Raw genomic sequence first — 17,841 nt, 5'->3', positions numbered from 1 at the left:
GGCACATAAATAACCCCTCGAGGGGGAGGGAATAAATAGGGGGTGGGGAGCCCGGGGGCTCAGCGGGCGCTGTGGGTGAAGACGCGGCTCATGACGGCGGCGAAGGAGCGGAGCCGGTTCAGGGCCAGGTGCCGGAGCAGCCCGTGGGACCAGTTGTTGCTGGGGTCCATGGGGTGCCGGGGGGGGTGGCCGTGCTCCTGCTGCGGGGACAGAGGTGTCAGGGGGGCCAGGGCCACAGCTGATGGCTCCTGTATCCCCCGACGGGCTCCCTCGGGGCTCCCACCCTCCCCCTCACCTGGACGAGGCCCAGCAGCTGGTCCATCGTGGTCTCCAGCTGGGGCTGGGGCTGCTCCCTGAAGATGTCGGAGCCCAGCAGGTCCCGGTAGTGCTGGAGCGCCTGGAGGATCCGGTGCAGGCAGCGCTGCGGGGGCCAGGGGGGTGAGATGGGGGGCTGGGACCCTCCCGCACCCCTGGGCACTCTTGGGGTGCATCCCTTAGTATCCCTGGGATCCTCAAACATCCCTGGGACCTCCAGGTGCATCTCTCAGCATCCCTGGCACCCCCAGACATCCCCAGGACCCTTAGACACATCCCTCAGCATGCCTGAGATCCCCAAACATCCCTGGGAGCCCTAGACAGCTTCAGAATCCCTGGGACTCCCAGGCATATCCCTCAGCTTCCCTGGGCCCCCCAGCCCCCCTCAGCGTCCCTGCAGCCCCCCAGCCCCCGCAGCCCCCCGTACCGTGTTGTTGGTGTCCAGTGTGGGGGGGTCACAGGCGTCGCTGCAGAGGATCCGGGGGGGCCAGTTCTGGGGGTCCTCCTCGCTCAGCTGCATCTCCTCCTGGAGCAGGGGGTCAGTGGGCTCTCCACGTCCCCCCGGCCCCCCGCACCCTCGGGCCCCCCCTCCCACCTGGATGCTCCGCACTTCCCGGTGCCCGCCGTCCCCCGTAACCCCCCGGTCCCCCCGGCCGAGCCCCTCGCGCTCACCAGCACCGGGTGCGGCTCTTTGACGGTCGCCAGCAGCCGCGACAGGTCCCGGGAGAGGATCTTACAGGCGGCCCAGTCGGTGCCGGGGGCCGGGGCCGGGGCCGGGGCCGCGGGCGGCGGCAGCAGCAGCGGGAGGCAGAGGCAGAGGCAGAGGCGGCGGAGCGAAGCCATTCCCGGTCGTTCCCGGTCGATGCCGCCACCGGCGCTGCCACCGGGTACTTATGGGGCGGCGGCAGGTGGGGAATCCCCGGGGCAGGTGGCTCCCGCCCCCCGTTACTGCGAAATCGCCTCCCTCGAAAGCAGAACCGATACCGGGCCGGGGTCCCCTGGCCGCGCCCGGCCCCGCTCCCCACCGGGACAGGACGGGATGGGACGGGACGGGACGGGCAGGAAAACCCGGGGCAGTTCCTGGCGGCTCCGCGCCCAGCGGGATGGGAGGGACCTGCACCGGCACCGGGACCTCCCCTGGGTGCACCTGGGCTGCCCCCGACGAGCGCACCGGGGAGCCCGCGGCGGTGTCACCTCGGTGGATCCCCCGTTGTGTCCCCCCGTGCCCCCTCCGGTGTTCCTCGCGTGTCCCCGTGGTTTCCTCGGTGTCCCTCCCGGTGTCCCCCGGCCTCCCCGGGACATCAGCCGGCGGCTCCCCGCGGCCTCGGGGGTCCCAGCGGGGCTCGCCTCGCCCTCGCGCCCCCGGGGTCCCGCAGCCCCGGTCCCCTCCGGGCCGGGTCGAGACGTGCTGCCCGCAGCGCCGCAATCCCGGCGGCCCCGACGGGGCGGCTCCGGCGCTTCCCGCTCCCGCCCGGCGGGGCTGCCCCCGGCCTTCCCCGGGCACGGACACCGGCGGCGGGGCTGCCGTGGGTCTGGGAGGGGAGACACGGGGGAGGCCGGCGCCGGTGGGGCTCAGCCCCGCGGTGCGCTGTCCCGGGGACTCCTTGGGACCCTGCGGGACTCCCTGGGACACCAGTGGACGCTGTGGGATGCCAAGAGACTGCGTGGCAGTCTATGGGGCGTTTAGGGACGCTTTGGGATCCTGTGAGGTGCCACGGGACGCGGTGGGACCCCTGGGATATTGTAGAACCCCGTGGGACACTGTGGGACTCCGTGGAACAGTGGGACGCGGTGGGATGGTGGGGACAGCGTGGGACACTCTGGGGATTTTAGGGAGACTTTTGGGATCCCGTGGGGTGCTGAGGGGCAGCGTGGGACCCCGTGGGATACTGTGGGATGCCACGGGCTGCTCCATGACACCAGTGGACACGGTGGGGTGCCAGGAGCGTGTGGGGGACACTGTGGGGTACTTGGGGACACTTTGGGATCCCGCGGGGTGCCAGAGCACGCGGTGGGACCCCGTGGGACACTATGGGGCACCGTGGGGTGTCCGGGGAGTCAGAGAACAATGTGGGACTCCGTGGGGTACAGTGGGGTGTCCGGAGACGCTGCGTGACATCCATGGGAGCCCACGGCCCGCCGCAGGTGCCGCACCGACCGGCAGCGCCCGGAGGTCAGCGAAGCATCCGGGAGCTGGGGGGTCCCCCGGGGCTCCCCCGCCCCGCCCCGCCCCGCCCCGGCCGCGTCCAGCCTTTCTGGCCCCTCCGCCGCCCCGTCCCACCGCCCCGCTTAGTCCCGCCCTGCCCGGGCGCTGATTGGCCCGTGCGAGGCGCCCCGCGCTGCCATTGGCCGGCTGGCGGGCGGGGGGCGCGGTTGCCGTAGCGACGCGGGAGCGGCCCCGGCCCGGCCCGGCCCCGGCGGGACGAGCCCGGTATCGCGGCCCCGGCCCCGGCGGCGGCTCGGTAACGGCGGGCGCGGGGGGGGAGGAGGGTGGCGGCCGCCCCGAGCTCGGAGAGAGCGGCCGCTAGGGCCGGGTCCGGTGGGGCCGGGACCCCAGTGCCCCGCCCAGGGCTGCTGCCGCCGATACCGCCGGCGCGCTCGGTGTCGGCTCGCGGAGATAAGGGCGGAGGGTGCGGAGCTTAGCCCGGAGTCGCCGGGGGTGGGGCGGGGCGGGACCTGGAGCTCCGGGAGCTGCCGGTACCGGGCGGGGCTCGGCTTCCCGGGCAGGCTGGGACTATTGCCCCGTGCCCGGGGAGGCTGCCCGGTACCCCAGGGCTGCTTCCCGTCTGCCCAGGCACTTCCCTGTGCTCTGGGGCCGCTGCCCGGTACCCCGGGGAGACTACCCGGTATCCTGGGACCACTTCCCGGTTCCTCAGGCAGCTGCCCGGTGTCCTGGGACCACTGCCTGGTTCCCCCTGGCCCAGGGGCCACCACGGGCTCCTCATGGCTATGACGGGGCTCTGAGCGTGTCCTGGGGAGGGACTTTACAGCCCCGGTGTCCTCGGTGTCCTGGCAGAGCCCTGCACCCCACACTCACTGGACATTCCAGTTGCCATTCCCATCCCCGGAGTCACCGATTCCAAGAACCGGCGGCTCTGGGTGTTCCTGACCAACCACCTCCGGTTCCTTTTCTGTCCCAGAGGCCACCGGGATTCACCATGAATTTCGAAGGGCTCAACCCCTCCCTGGCCGAGTATGCGCCGCCCCTGCACCCGGCCCTGGACCCCGTCCTGGACCCCCACCTCAACCCCAGCCTGGTGGAGCTGGACCCCGAGGGGGTGTCCCTGGAGGGCATCCCGGTGCCAGAGTCGGTGCACCTGATGGAGGGCATGTACAGCGAGCTCCACACGGCCGTGTCCGAGGTCGGGGTGCCCGTCTCCGTGTCCCACTTCGACCTGCACGAGGAGATGCTGTGGATTGGGAACCACGGGGTAGGTGGGGAGGTCACTGCGGGGAAACCTGGGGGGCAGGGAATTTGAGGGAATCATGGAATGGTTTGGGTTGGGAGGGAGCATAAAGATCACCCAGTTCCATCCCCCTGCCATCCCCTCTGTGTTTAGGGCCATGCCACCTCCTTCTTCGGCCCCACGCTGGAGCGATACTCTTCCTTCCAAGTGAACAGCAGCGACGACATCCGCCAGATCCAGAGCCTGGAGAACGGCGTCCTCTTCCTCACCAAGACCAACCTGAAGTACATGTCGCGGGGCGGCCTCATCATTTTTGACTACCTGTGAGTCCTCCCCCTGCTGCCCCTGTGCTGTGGGGTGGTCCTGGCCCCTCTGCCTCCCTGCCACCCCTTCCCTGCTGCCTCCTGGAGCCGGGCAGGAGCGTGAGGGTGTCCCGTCCTCTCCCCCAGCATGGATGAGTCCGAGGACATGCACAGCCTCCTGCTGACGGACAGCAGCACCCTGCTCGTGGCCGGCCTGCAGAACCACGTCCTCGAGATCGACCTCAACACCGTCCAGGAGACGCAGAAGGTACGGCTGGGCCGGGGGCTGCTCCCCGGAGCTCTGCTCCAGGGTTCATCCCCGCTCATCCCGCTTCCCTCCCAGTACACCGTGGAGGTCCCGGGCATCACCATCATGAGGCAATCGAACCGTTTCTTCTTCTGCGGGCACACCTCGGGGAAGGTAATGCCAGCCCTGTCTGACCTGCCGGGGTGCCCTGGAGCTGGGATCCATCTCCTCCCGGAGCTCCAGGGCTCCGGAGCGGGCGCCTGGCACCCAGCGCCGTCCCCCGCAGGTGTCCCTGCGCGACCTGCGCACGTTCGTGGTGGAGCACGAGTTCGACGCCTACTCCGGGAGCTTGTCCGACTTCGACGTCCACGGGAACCTCCTGGTGACCTGTGGCTTCTCCAGCCGGATGAACGGGCTGGCCTGCGACCGCTTCCTCAAGGTCTACGACCTGCGCATGATGCGGGCGACCACCCCCCTGCAGGTCCACATCGACCCCTTCTTCCTGCGCTTCATCCCCACCTACACCTCCCGCCTGGCCATCATCTCCCAGACAGGTGGGTGAAGCTGTGGCCCTGGGGGGACTGGGGTGGTGGTCCCAGCATCCCCAAGCTCAGGGTCAAATCCCAGGGGATTCAGCCTGGAGCAGAGGAGACTGAGGGGAGACCTCGTTGCTATGTACAACTTCCTCAGGAGGGGCAGCTCTGACCTCTGATCTCTGTGACCAGCCATGGGAGCTGAGGGAACTGCTGGAGCTGTGTCAGGGAAGGGATAGGTTGGATCTCAGGCAAAGGTTCTTCCCCCAGAGGGTGGTTGGGCACTGAACAGGCTCCTCAGGGCAGTGGTCACGGCCCCAAGGCTGCCAGAGCTCCAGGAGGGTTTGGACAATGCTCTCAGCACATGGTGGGATTGTTGGGCTGTCCTGTGCAGGGCCAGGAGTTGGGCTGGAGGATCCTTGTGGGTCCCTTCCAACTCAGGATATTCCATAATTTTAGAGATCAGGGAGTGTTTGGACAATGCTCTCGGGTGTTTGGATTTGGGGACTGGGAGGACTTTTGGGGTTTTCCTGTGCAGGGCCAGGAGCTGAACTTTGATCTTTGTGGGTCCCTTCCGTGGATGTCCCATGGATATTCCATGATCTAAGGATGGCTGGCCGAGCGCTGCTGACCCGTGTCCAGCGGCGAGGGACATGCGGGTCACCATGTCCTGGGTCACCGTGTCCCGGTGCCACGTTGTCCTTGCACTTGCTCTCCCACAGGCCAGTGCCAGTTCTGCGAGCCCACCGGGCTGGCCAACCCCGCCGACATCTTCCACGTGAACACGGTGGGGCCCCTCATCATGACCTTCGACGTGTCTGCCAGCAAACAGGCGCTGGCCTTCGGCGACTCCGAGGGCTGCGTCCACCTCTGGGCCGACTCCCCGGAGGTCACCTTCAACGCCTACTCCCGGGAGACCGACTTCGCCCTGCCCTGCATGGTGGACACGCTGCCCCACCTGGACTGGAACCAGGACCTGGTGCCGCTCTCGCTCATCCCGGTGCCGCTGACCAGCGACGCGCTGCTCTCCGACTGGCCCGCCGCCAACTCCGCCCCGGCACCGCGGTAATTCCCGGCCCCTCCCGGGAAAAACAACCTCTCCTTCCTCCTCACCTGCCCTGGGAAGCGCCAGAGGAGTTCCTGGCAGTGGACAGGAATGGCCGAGGGGCAGTGCCTGTCCCTGACCCGCCTGTGCTCAGCGCTGCCGCCCTGCCCTGGCATAACCCAGGGGGTTTGTTGGGTTGGGAAATGAACCTGGGGAAGGACTGAGGAGGGGGAGCACTCGGGACCACCCTTAGGGTGGGTCCCTGAGCACACCCAGGAGGCCTCTGGGTGGGTCAGAGATGCTGCTCTGACTCAGGGGGTACTGTTTGCAGGCGAGCCCCCCCAGTAGATCCCGAGATTTTGCGAACCATGAAGAAGGTGGGATTCATCGGCTACGCCCCAAACCCCAGGACCAAGCTCCGCAACCAGGTACCCGCTCTCAGCAGGGGGTTTGAGGGGTTGGGGTGGTGTTTCCAGCGCTGGAGCTCTGTAGGTTGGAGGAGGGTGGAGCTTGCTGCGTGCTGAGCCATCTCCAAGGTTTCAGGGACAGGGATGAGAGGCGGAATTCCCGTGGGATGTGGCAGGTGTATAGTTTGGAGGTGTCAGCTTCTCTTGAGCAGAGCCAGCCTGGCAGTTTTCCCAGTTCCATCCCTCCCTGGCTCTGTGGCAGGGAAGGCTTGAGCTGTCCAGTTGGGAGGTTCATGGCATGTCCCTCACCCTTGGGAAAACACTGCCCACGGTGCCTCTGTAGTTTCCCACAGTGACAAATCCCTGTGAGAAGGAAGGTGTGGAGGCCTCGTGCAGGTCCAGGGAGGGCCCCACTCCGTTCTGGTGTATCCCTTTGCTCATTCAGGGAGGCAGGAAAGCCCAGGAGTTGCTTGTGTCAGTACGTGGGGCTTCTCTCCACCTCAGGGTTCAGCTGCTCGTCCCTTCTCTCCCCTCCTCAGATTCCTTATCGGTTAAAGGAGACGGACAACGAGTTTGACAACTTCAGCCAAGTCCCCGAGTCCCCGATCGGGCGGGAGGAGGAGCCACATCTCTACAGGGTGGCCAAGAAGTACAGGAAGGTGGTGGCCTCGGGGGGCTGCTCTGGGGCTGGCTGGGGGTCCCAAGGCTGGGCTGGCCATGGCCAAGGACACCCCTGGGTGCACCAGCTGTCCCGTGGGGGTCCCACGGCGTGGGAAGGTGCTTGTTTAACATGTCACATCTCCGCTCAGGTCACCATCAAATACTCCAAGCTGGGGCTGGAGGACTTTGACTTCAAGCATTACAACAAGACGCTGTTTGCAGGGCTGGAGCCCCACATTCCCAATGCCTACTGCAACTGTATGATCCAGGTGGGAGCCGCCCCAGCCCTGCCCGGACCACCACGGCCCCGGGACCCCCCTGACTGCTCGGTCTCTGCCAGGTGCTGTATTTCCTGGAGCCCGTCCGCTGCCTGGTCCAGAACCACCTGTGCCAGAAGGAATTCTGCCTGGGCTGCGAGCTGGGCTTGCTCTTCCATATGCTGGACCTATCCCGAGGAGATCCCTGCCAGGTGTGTCGTGGGCTGGGCTGCCTGGGAGGGTCACAGGGATTGCAGGGGAACAGGAGCCGGGTGGTGCCGGTGTCAGGCACTGTGGAAACTCCTGTCACTTGACACTCTTGCCCCATCCCCAGGGAAGCAACTTCCTGCGGGCTTTCCGCACGATCCCGGAGGCTTCGGCGCTGGGGCTCATCCTGGCTGACTCGGACGAGGCCACGGGGAAGGTGAACCTGGGGCGGCTGATTCAGAGCTGGAACCGTTTCATCCTCACTCAGCTGCACCAGGAAACCCAGGAGCAGGAGGGGCCGCAGGCGTATCGGGGGGCTGGCACCAGGTGAGGCCCTGGCACGGGACAGGACGGGGAGTGACTGAGCCCAGAGCAGGGCTGGCTCCCAGAGACCACACCCATCCCTTGGGAAGGTTTCTTGCCACTCATGCCTGCCCTGAGGGGTCCATGGGAATGCCCCAGGGGGTCCATGGGAATACACAAAGCTGCAGGCTATGCTATGGCAGCGTGTGAATCCCATGCTGAGCCTTTGTCCTAAGCCAAACCTGGTTGGAGGGTTGAGGCTTCACAGAGGACACCAGCTTGAGCTTCCAGAGGGGCTTGGAGGGGCTGGGGCTGCTCAGAGGACACCAGCTCTGGAAACCCAATGGCCGGTTCCCCAAGAGCTGCTGGAATTTGGGAGCTGGCCCTGTGCAGCCCGAGACATGGGCCCCCATAGGGATCTCTGGGATCCTGCTGACCCCAGTGCTCTGTTTTTCCAGCAGCTTTGGGTCCTCAGGGGACTCTGTCATCGGGCAGCTCTTCAGCTGTGAGATGGAGAACTGCAGCATGTGCCGCTGTGGGAAGGAGACGGTCCGAGTGTCCTCCACGCTGCTCTTCACCCTCTCCTACCCCGAGAGCACCGGTAACGGCGGGGCCAGGCCCTGGGGACAGGGTGGGCTTTGTTATCCCTGACTTTTCCAGGTGAAACACACCTGCAGTGAGGAGCTGCCAGGCTGTGGCAGCCCCAGGTCTAGGGTTGGGTTTCCAACCAGCCGAGTTTTGGCTACAGAGAGACAGATTTGGGGGTTGACCTTCTGGCTGGTGGTTGTGAGGAAAACCCCAGAGGTTTGGCTGAGCTAAGTCGGCGAAGGTTTTGTGTGTTGGAAGGTGACGTTATTATCCTTTCTCCCTTCAGAAAAACCAGCCAAGGATTATGAGTTTGCCCAGATTTTAAAGCGAAGCATCTGCTTGGAGCAGAACACGCAGGCCTGGTGTGAGAACTGCGAGAAGTACCAGCCCACGGTGAGCCCAGGAGGGGGCACGGGCATGAGGGGCTGCAGGAGATGGGCATGAGGGGGGCAGTTCCTCCGTTAGTCACTGGGGAACCTCCTGAGTGGATGCCAGAGATTCGGTTCCTGGCCCGGCCGGCAGCCGGTGTGCCGTGGGGTATTTCCTGGGCTGTGTGAATTCATCTCACGGGACTGAATCCTCCCAGGGTAGGGGGCAGAGAGAAACCCCCTGGGAGCTGATGGAGCAGGCTGCTCCCTGCCCCAGTTGTCCTGGGAGTACCCCCAGCTACCAGGAATGCAGCCAGGGAGGGGAGGCAGCGCTGCGGGGAAAGGCACCAGTGGAGGGCCGAGTGTTCCAAACCCACCCTGAGCCTCTCCAGGCTCCCTGTGCTGCCCCACTTCCATCTCCTACTCCCTCCACAGGTGCAGACCCGGAACATCCGCTGCCTGCCAGATGTCCTGGTCATTAACTGTGAGGTGAACAGCTCCAAGGAGGCAGATTTCTGGAAGACACAGGCTGAGGTGGGGGAGACACTTGGGGCTTGTTCTCCCGGCTCACGGGGGTTGTGGTGCCCGGCCCTGTGGAGCTTTTCACTCTGGTCTCGCTGTCTCTGGCCTCTCTCCCTCCACCTGAGCTGTGTTCCCAGAGGATGTGGTGGTGTTTGGTCATGCCTGTAGCATGATCCGTGCATTTGGAGTCGGAAAAGGCGAGACCTCCTGTCGTGACAGAGCTGGTGTGACCGCAGGAGTCACTGCCATTCCCCAGCCCCCCGGGACCTGCCAGCTCCCTGGAGCACGGGGGACGTTGGGTTTCCCTCACTGTCACTTTCCCTGTCACCGACTTTAACATCCCTGTCTTTTCCCTGCTCCTGGCCTGGCTGTCACCCACGTGTCCCCAGGGCTGGCCTGTCACCACCTGCTGACACTTGCCTGTGTTTCGTTGCCAGTATTCCTTTCAGAAAGCCATGATGAAGAGGGGAGGCTTTGACATCACCAAGGGAAAGGAGATCTCTCTTGGAGAGTGGTAGGTGACCGTTCAGGAGGAATTTCTGGATGGAAAGGGTTGTCAGGCACTGAAAGGGGCTGCCCAGGGAGGCAGTGGAGTCCCCATCCCTGGAGGTGTCCAAGGGAGGACTGGACGTGGCACTCAGTGCTCTGGGCTGGGTCACGAGGTGGGGATCGGGCACAGGTTGGACTCGATGGTCTTGGAGGTCTTTTCCAACCTCAGAGATTCTGTGATTCTGTTCCTGGGGTGGTGGCTCTGAGCAGTGACACCTCCTGGGTGGTTCTCTGGGCCATTTCTCATTTAATAATAATTTGATAACCTGCCTGTCTGTAGCTCCTTGGGGGTTCTGAACTGGAACAGTCTCTGTTCTGCTCTGAGGCTGCACCACATCCCCTTCAGACACCTTTGTGACCCACCTGGTGATCCCTTTTTGAGCCCCCCGTCCTCGTTCCCCTTTTCTAAATGACAAAAGCCCCAAACCCACGTTGGCCTTTGGTGGCTGACATTGGCTGAGCACCTCTGCCACAGTCCTGCTCCAGGCAGCTCCCCCAGGAGGTTTAGGAATAAGCTGGGGAGTGGGTGGGTGGGGATCCTGCCCTGAAGAAGTTGGCCAGGATGACATCTCATGTCTCCCTCTGCCTCAGCTTTCCATGATTGTCTGTGCAGGAAGGATCTGGGGAACCCCGACACGGGGCACTCGTATGCTTCCGTGGAGGAACTGAAGAACATTTGGATCCCTCACGCCATCAAGATGAGGCTGACCAAGAGCAAAGAGCTTGACGTGAGCAACTGGAGCGAGGCCGATGAGGTAAAGGCTGACGAGCTCCCTGTGGGGCTCGTGGTCGTGTTCTCACGGGGCTGTGGCAGCAGAGCTGCCTCAGAACCGCTTTCTGCCGAGCCCGTGGCCGAGAGATGACGAGGATCTCTCGGAGACACCTCGGGGGAGCAAGGAAACCTCGGGGCTGGTGGTGACAGCACATCCAAGTGCCGGGGTTTGGGTTGGAGGGGACTCAGTCACTCCCCCGGGCCGGTTCCTCCCGCAGCTGAGCCCCACAGATGACCCCGAGTCCGTGTACATCTACGATCTCATGGCCACCGTCGTCCACATCCTGGATTCCCGCACGGGGGGCAGCCTGGTGGGGCACATCAAAGTGGGAGAGACCTACCACCAGCGGAAGGAGGTGAGACCCTGCGGGACCCCCACGACTGGGTCACCTGCCGGCTCCCCAGAGCCATCCCGAGGGGTCCTGCTGCCCAGGGCATCGGGCCCATTCTGGGGTCTCTTAGTCAAGTGCTGAGTGTTTGGCTGAACATGCCAGGCAGCCCTGAACAGCAAAGAGCTGCTTGGGCCCCTCACGGGGAGGGAAGGGCTGAAGAAACCCTCTTCCCACACACACTCAGGCTGGTTCCTCCTGGCCACGGGCACGGTGCCAGCTTTCCTTGTACTTCCAGGTAAGGGCAGGGACGTCATCTCCCTTCCCAAGGACAGGGCTGGTCTGGGCAGTCCTGTTGTCTGGTGGAGATGCCCAAGCCAGGAGTTCCCAGAGTGTGTCAAGGCTCCATCCCTGTCTCTTATCTCTTGCATCTCCCTGGAGTTTTGGTCAGGAGCTGGGCAGAGCCCAGAGCCTGTCCAGCCCGAACACTTCATGTGCACTGTCACCACCCAGGGCAGCAGGGATTTCCCCACGGTGTCCCAGGAAGGGCGGGGGTTCCCACATGGCATTGTCACACCCCTCTTTCCCTGGTAACTGGGCAGAGGAGTCACTGCACTCGGCTGGGGGGGCCCTCATGGCCGTGCCTGTGCCTCTCCCCACAGGGAGTCACACACCAGCAGTGGTACCTCTTCAACGACTTCCTCATCGAGCCCGTGGACAAGGTGAGTTCTGAGGTGACACCGCACCTCTGGGGACCCCGTGGAGGCCCCGGGGCTGCCCGCACCGTCCCCTCCCCTGCAGTGCGAGGCCGTGCAGTTCGACATGAGCTGGAAGGTGCCGGCCATCCTCTACTACGCCCGGAGGAACCTCAACGCCAAGTACAACCTCGTCAGTGAGTGGCTGCGGTGGGGGCGGCTGCGGGGCCGGCGCCGCCGGCTCCCCACTGAGCTCCTTCCCCTTTCCCTGCAGTCAAGAACCCCATCGAGGCCAGCGTGCTGCTGGCAGAGGCCTCGCTGGCTCGCAAGCAGCGCAAGTGCCACGCCACCTTCATCCCCCTCATGCTGAGCGAGATGCCCCAGGCGGGAGACCTGGTGGGGCTGGACGCCGAGTTCGTCACGCTCAACGAGGTCGGGGGTCCCTGGGGCGGGGGCTGGGGGGGCTGGGGCACAAGGGCAGCCCCTCAGGGGCTGTAGGAGGAGCGGCTGAGGGGGTGCTTGGTCTGTGCAGCGAGGGGAGGCTCATCAGGGTCTGCAGCTTCCCCGTGAGGGGCTGTGGAAGGGCAGGCACTGATCTCTTCTCTGTGGTCACCAGTGACAGGACCCGTGGGAACGGCCTGAAGTTGTGTCAGGGGAGGTTTAGGTTGGATCTCAGGAAAAGGTTCTTCCCTCGGAGGGTGGCTGGGCACTGACCAGGCTCCCCAGGGCAGCGGGCACAGCCCTGAGGCTGCCAGAGCTCCAGGAGCGTTTGGATGGTCCTCTCAGGCACGTGGTGTGACTGCTGGGGATGGGCCTGTGCAGGGCCAGCCGTTGGGCTCGATGATCCTTGTGGGTCCCTTCCCATTCCGGATATTCTGTGATTCTGGGGCTGGGGACGGAGGGTCACCACCTCCCCTGTCCCCTGTCTCAGGAGGAGGCCGAGCTGCGCAGCGATGGCACCAAATCCACCATCAAGCCCAGCCAGATGTCGGTGGCCCGGATCACCTGCGTGCGTGGGCAGGGCCCCAACGAGGGGGTCCCCTTCATTGATGACTACATCTCCACCCAGGAGCAGGTACGGGGCACCCACCTGGCCTCACGCAGCTCCCCAGACCCCCAGGGGGGACAGGCACCCACTGTACTGGTGACAGGTCACCTCAGCTGGACACCTGTGCTCTCCGTGGTGACAGACACCTGGGTGCTCCCCATGGACACCTGGGTGCTCCCCATGGACACCTGTGTCCCCTGTGGTGACCTCACCTGGACACCTGTGTGCTCTGTTGTCCCTCTCCACGGAGGGGCACCTGCAGTGATAGCCCCCTGCCCAGGCTGCTGGCAGGCGAACTGGGGAGGGGGTTGAGCCCCTCAGCCCTCCCAGCCCACCTCCACAGGCCCTGGTCTCTGCAGGTGGTGGATTACCTGACCCAGTACTCCGGGATCAAGCCGGGAGACCTGGATGCCAAGATCTCCTCCAAGCACTTGACCACCCTCAAATCCACTTACCTGAAGCTGCGTTTCCTCATCGACGTGGGCGTCAAGTTTGTGGGCCACGGGCTGCAGAAGGACTTCCGTGTCATCAACCTGATGGTGACAGCACTGAGCCCCCTCCCTCCCCTGGCTGTGGGCAGGAGCTGTGCAAACCCTCCCCTCCGGGGCAGCCCCCCTGCCCTGGCAGCAGGACCCCCTCTGCTCTCCAGGTGCCCAAGGACCAGGTGATCGACACCGTGTACCTGTTCCACATCCCGAGGAAGAGGATGATCTCCCTGCGCTTCCTCGCCTGGTACTTCCTGGGTCAGTGGCCAAGCTCCTGGATCCGGGAGGGGCGGGAGCAGGGGCATAAACCCCCCGGGGGTCCCCACCAGGCCTCTCCCTGACCTAGGGATCTCCCCCCAGACCTGAAGATCCAGGGAGAAACCCACGACAGCATCGAGGACGCACAGACGGCGCTGCGGCTCTACCGCAAGTACCTGGAGCTGAGCCCGCAGGGCTCGGAGCCCGAGGAGTTCCGGAAGGTGCTCAAGGGGCTCTACGAGAAGGGCCGAAAGCTGGACTGGAAGGTGCCCGAGCCCGACAGCCAGAGCAGCCCCAAGCGTAAGGCCCCCCCATTCCCCCTCCCCGCACCCCCTTCCCACACCCCCTGACCCCCTCTGTCCCCGCAGATGGGGCCGTGTTCCCCTCCGTGCTCGCCCTGTGACCGGAGCCCCTGCGAGGAGCGGCCTCGGGGCAGGTGGATAAATACGTGTGGAACTGGAACCAGCAGCGGGGTCGGGGCTGTCCCCGACCCTGCCCGACCCCCCCGGGCCTCCCCCGGGGCCCGGAGCCCCGGGACTCCCTTTCCCTGCCGGTACTGGGAATCCCTGCCCGCCCCCCCATCCCTCGCCCGCCGGCCCGGGCGCCCTCATAAAGCACCTCGGACACCCGCGCCGTGAGTCCTCCTTGGCTCCGGGGATCGGCACCGGCCACACGGGGCGGGGGAGCCGGGGCTGGCACCGGGGCACGGCAGGAAGGACTCGGGCTCAGACCAGGACCGAGGACACGGTAGTGCCGGGGCTGGGGCTGGGCACAGAGGAACCGGACCGGGACCGGGGCAGGGCAGGAACGACCGGGACCAGAGCCGGGACCAGGGACAGGACGCAGAGGAGCCCGGGCTGGCCCCGGGGACACGGCAGGACACACCGGGACCGGGGCTCAGACTGGGGGTACGGCAGGACGGACGGGGCTCGCCCCGGCCGCGGGGTCACGGCGAGACGGACGGGGCTCGCCCGGGGTCACGGCGGGACGGACGGGGCTCCGCCGGTACGGGGGCTGGGGGCGTGGCCGGGGCGGTCCCATGGGCGGGGCCAGCGCGAGCCCCGCCCCCTCGGGGCCGAGCGCCACGCGGCCGGGCCCTGGCAACGGCGGGGCCTCGGCGCCGGCCCGGGCTGCCCGCGGCGCTGCCTGCGCACGGGACGGCCCCGCCGCCGCCCGAGCCGCCGCCCCCCCGCCCCGACCGGCTCCGCCGCACAGTCCGGCTCGGCCGCCGCCCGCCCCGAGCGGCCGTGCCCCGCGGCGGGGCGGGCGGGGGGCAGTGCCGGGACGGGCCGCGCCGCGGGCAGCCCCGGGGCAGCCGATCGGGGCGAGGGGACGGAGCGGGACGGGAGAGCGGCGGGTACGGGGGGCTCGGGCGGTCCCGGGGGTCGGGACGGGGGGCTCGGCCCGGCGCTGGGCTCGGCCCCGAGGGTGAAGGGGCTCCGTAGGGAGCTGTGGGGGTGATCCCGGAGGGGAGGGGGCTCCGTGGAACTCGGCCCTGTGGGGGCTCTGGGCTCTGTTCTATAGGGGAGCGGGCTCTGTAGGGGGGTCTGGGCTCTGTTCTATAGGGGAGCGGGCTCTGTAGGGGGGTCTGGGCTTGGCCCAGAGGGGAGAGGCCTCTATAGGGGCTCTGGGCACAGCCTTATGGGAGAGGAGGTTCTACGGGGGTTCTGGGCTCAGCCCTATAGGAGAGGGGGTTCTATAGGGGCTCTGGGCTCAGCCCTATAGGGAAGGGGTCTATTTGCTGTCCAGGGGCACAGGAAGACCCTGCAGAGGACGGGGTTTGGAGGGCTCAGGGAGGGGCCCAGGGCTCTGCGGGGGCTGGGGGTCCCGGGGGGACACGGTGTGGGGACGCCGGTGCCACAGGCGCTGGAGCTGCACCTGCCCACAGGTCGCCCGCAGCGGATCCGCGAGGATGAGGGGCCGGATCCCGGCCGTGCTCTGCCTGACCGTGGCCTTGGCATCGCTGGTGCCCGCGGCCGGAGCCCGCCGGAGCCAGGACCTGCACTGCGGAGGTGGGGGGACAAGGGGAGACTAGGGGACAGGGAGGGACAGGGGGGACCAGGGGGACAGGAGGTGATGGGAGTCAGGGCCGGGGGGACCACTGTGATCTGTTCATCCTGTGGCTGCACTCCCCCTGCTTGGGGACAGGCCCAGAGTCTTCTTGCAGACCCCTCCTCGCCCACCCCTCCCAGTCTGCACCAGTCTCACCAGTCCCTCCCAGTGGCTCCCTGTGTGTCCGAGCTGGGACCCCCCTGACCCCTGTGCCCCCCTCAGCGTGCCGGGCACTGGTGGATGAGCTGGAGTGGGAGATCTCCCAGGTGGACCCCAGGAAAACCATCCAGATGGGCTCGTTCCGCATCAACCCCGACGGCAGCCAGTCGGTCGTGGAGGTGAGGAGGCGTCTCCTGGCGCTCCCTTGTCCTGCCCCGGCCCCACTGACCCTCCCCGGAGCTCCCTTGTCCTGCCCCGGCCCCACTGACCCTCCCCGGCGGCCGCAGGTGCCGTACGCGCGCTCGGAGGCGCATCTGACGGAGCTGCTGGAGCGGGTGTGCGAGAAGATGAAGGAGTACGGGGAGAAGACGGACCAGGCCACGCACAGGAAGAGCTACGTGCGGGTGATCTCCCACGACGGCACCAAGATGAACCTCTCTGGGGTCAAGTTCGACGGGGACGTGACTTCCAGCCTGAAGTTCGCGGTGTGCGGGGGGGCCCTCGTGGCATTTGCTGGGAGAGGGGCTCTCCGGGGGGGTGTTGGTGTCGCCGGTTCCCCCTGGGCTCCCCGGGGCTCTCTCGGGGTCCCTTGGTGTCCCGTGACCGCCGTGGTTCCCGTTGCAGTGCGAGAGCATCGCTGAGGAATACGAGGATGAGCTCATTGAGTTTCTCTCCCACGAGGCTGAAAATGTCAAGGATCGGCTCTGCAGCAAGAGGACGGGTGAGCCAGGGGAGCCTCTGCTGTTCTGGGGGTCGTGGCTGCTCTGTCACGGTTGGGACAGGAGGAGCTGCAGGTTCTTCCCAAAGTCCCAGTGCTGAGGTGTTACTGCCAGCCCAGTGCCCAGACCCTGCTGCTGCTGGAGCTTTTTTTGGGTGCTGGGGCCGAGCCAGAGCAGCTGCTCTGTGGCTCCATGGTCTCTCCTGGCACAGCCCATGGCACCATCTCCCGTCCCGGGGGCTATTTCCAGCTCACAAACACCTGGGGCAGGGCACACCGTGACCTTTGGGTCTTTCCAGTGCTGAATGTGGCCCCCAGAGCTGGGCCAGGGTGGGTCCCTTTGTACCTGGCACAGGCATGAGGGAAATGCTCCTTCCCAGGGTGTCCTGGGGGTCTTTCCAGCTGCTCCTGTGGCTCATCCTGTGTCCAGGGGCCGGGGTGGGGAGGGGCCAGTGCTGCCCAAACATCCAAGTTTGTCATTAACCACAGGGCAAAGCCAGGGAAGTGCAGGTGGCTCCAGCTCTGGTCAGGCTGGGACGGGCACTGGGGCGTGGTGGGATGTGGCACCACGGGGGTCCCGCAGGGCTCCGGTGCCTCCCGAGGATTCCACCGGTCTCCCCCCTGTCCTGGGGCTCCCCCGGGGTCCCGCCATGCCCTGAGTGCTGCCCCTTGTCCCCGCAGACCTGTGTGACCACGCGCTCCACATCCCACACGACGAGCTGTGATGCCCCAGCTGCCTCTGGACCACGCTGCCCAGTGGCCTCGCCGGGACCGGGACAGCACCGGGATCCCCCGGGATGTCCCTGTGTGCCTCATCCCCGCCAGGACGGACGGACCTGCCAGGGAAACCCACGGCGCTGGAGCCGGTGCTGCCTCACCCCGTCCGGAGCTCCCGGCCTGTTTGTTCCCCGGGGCGGCCGTGGGGTGAGGCCGTGTCCTCACTGCCGCCAGGACATTTTCAGGGACATTCCTGCCTCACTGCGGGGGGTGCGGGGGAGACACTGGGGCTCGGCCCCCCTTGGGGCAGGGGGCTCGGGGACCCCCGTCCCTGCTGCAGGCAATAAAGGGGCCGCGGGCCCGCCCGAGGGTCTCACTCTGGTGTGTGTGGGGCGGGGTGGGGGGCGTGGGGACACTTGTCCCCAAGTGTCCCAGGTGACTCGAACTCCCTTGTGGTCAGTGTCCACCTGCTGTGGCTCAGCCTTGGGGTGGGGACATTGCTCAGGTGATTCTGGTCAGCCCCTGGTTTCATGTCACCCTCTGTCACCTCATGTCACCCATTGATTGCACTGGGGCCACTCGGGGCAATGCTGGCCACACGCCACCCCCCGAGGTCACTGCTGAGCCAGGGCCCGGCAACCTACCGGCCACTGTGGCCGGGCGTGGGATGACGTCATGGCCTGTGATGACCTCACCGCACATGGCCGGATGCCCGGTGACCGCACGGGGCTGCCCCGGCACCGCAGCCGAGCCACACCGAGACACCGTGAGGATGACACAGGGCATGACGTCACGCACTGCGGCCGGTGACGTCGCGGCAGAGGGGGCGGGCGGCGCCTCACCCCACCCCTGGTCCTGAATCAGGCGAACGCGGCGGCCACCTATGGCCCGCGGCCCC

General features: G+C 66.4%; 3 protein-coding genes across 4 annotated transcripts; 2 read left to right on the top strand and 1 right to left on the bottom strand.

The window, feature by feature from the left end:
• IL23A (interleukin 23 subunit alpha) lies at window positions 1-1,291 on the bottom strand. Its single transcript, XM_051776705.1, has 4 exons — window positions 988-1,291; window positions 743-841; window positions 296-421; window positions 1-200 (listed from the first exon to the last, which is right to left on the bottom strand). The coding sequence occupies exons 1-4, from the start codon at window positions 1,156-1,158 to the stop codon at window positions 60-62; spliced, it is 537 nt and encodes a 178-aa protein (XP_051632665.1). The 5' UTR covers window positions 1,159-1,291; the 3' UTR covers window positions 1-59.
• A 1,407-nt stretch (window positions 1,292-2,698) lies between these two features.
• PAN2 (poly(A) specific ribonuclease subunit PAN2) lies at window positions 2,699-14,266 on the top strand. Of its 2 annotated transcripts, none has more exons than XM_051776698.1 (26): window positions 2,699-2,777; window positions 3,456-3,746; window positions 3,876-4,045; window positions 4,172-4,292; window positions 4,368-4,445; window positions 4,558-4,825; window positions 5,527-5,869; window positions 6,181-6,277; window positions 6,796-6,915; window positions 7,066-7,185; window positions 7,257-7,385; window positions 7,508-7,707; window positions 8,145-8,284; window positions 8,558-8,664; window positions 9,075-9,173; window positions 9,599-9,675; window positions 10,324-10,465; window positions 10,701-10,838; window positions 11,474-11,533; window positions 11,613-11,703; window positions 11,781-11,938; window positions 12,438-12,581; window positions 12,914-13,093; window positions 13,204-13,297; window positions 13,400-13,597; window positions 13,666-14,266. In XM_051776698.1, the coding sequence occupies exons 2-26, from the start codon at window positions 3,474-3,476 to the stop codon at window positions 13,698-13,700; spliced, it is 3,582 nt and encodes a 1,193-aa protein (XP_051632658.1). In that variant the 5' UTR covers window positions 2,699-2,777; window positions 3,456-3,473; the 3' UTR covers window positions 13,701-14,266. The 2 variants fall into 2 exon arrangements, with proteins under 2 accessions (XP_051632658.1, XP_051632657.1); XM_051776697.1 differs by having other exon boundaries at window positions 8,142-8,284.
• Window positions 14,267-14,511: 245 nt separating this feature from the next.
• Window positions 14,512-17,094, top strand: CNPY2 (canopy FGF signaling regulator 2). Its single transcript, XM_051776706.1, has 6 exons — window positions 14,512-14,654; window positions 15,186-15,309; window positions 15,572-15,687; window positions 15,796-15,993; window positions 16,133-16,229; window positions 16,908-17,094. Exons 2-6 carry the CDS (start codon window positions 15,210-15,212, stop codon window positions 16,949-16,951), a joined length of 555 nt encoding a protein of 184 aa, XP_051632666.1. The 5' UTR covers window positions 14,512-14,654; window positions 15,186-15,209; the 3' UTR covers window positions 16,952-17,094.
• Window positions 17,095-17,841: the final 747 nt, after the last annotated feature.

This window comes from Manacus candei, unplaced genomic scaffold (assembly GCF_025592945.1).
Source record: "Manacus candei isolate 608988 ecotype Guabito, Panama unplaced genomic scaffold, ASM2559294v1 h1tg000598l, whole genome shotgun sequence".
Lineage (NCBI taxonomy): Eukaryota > Metazoa > Chordata > Aves > Passeriformes > Pipridae > Manacus > Manacus candei.
Note: the sequence above shows the minus strand (reverse complement) of the source record. Positions and strands in the feature narration are given on the sequence as shown.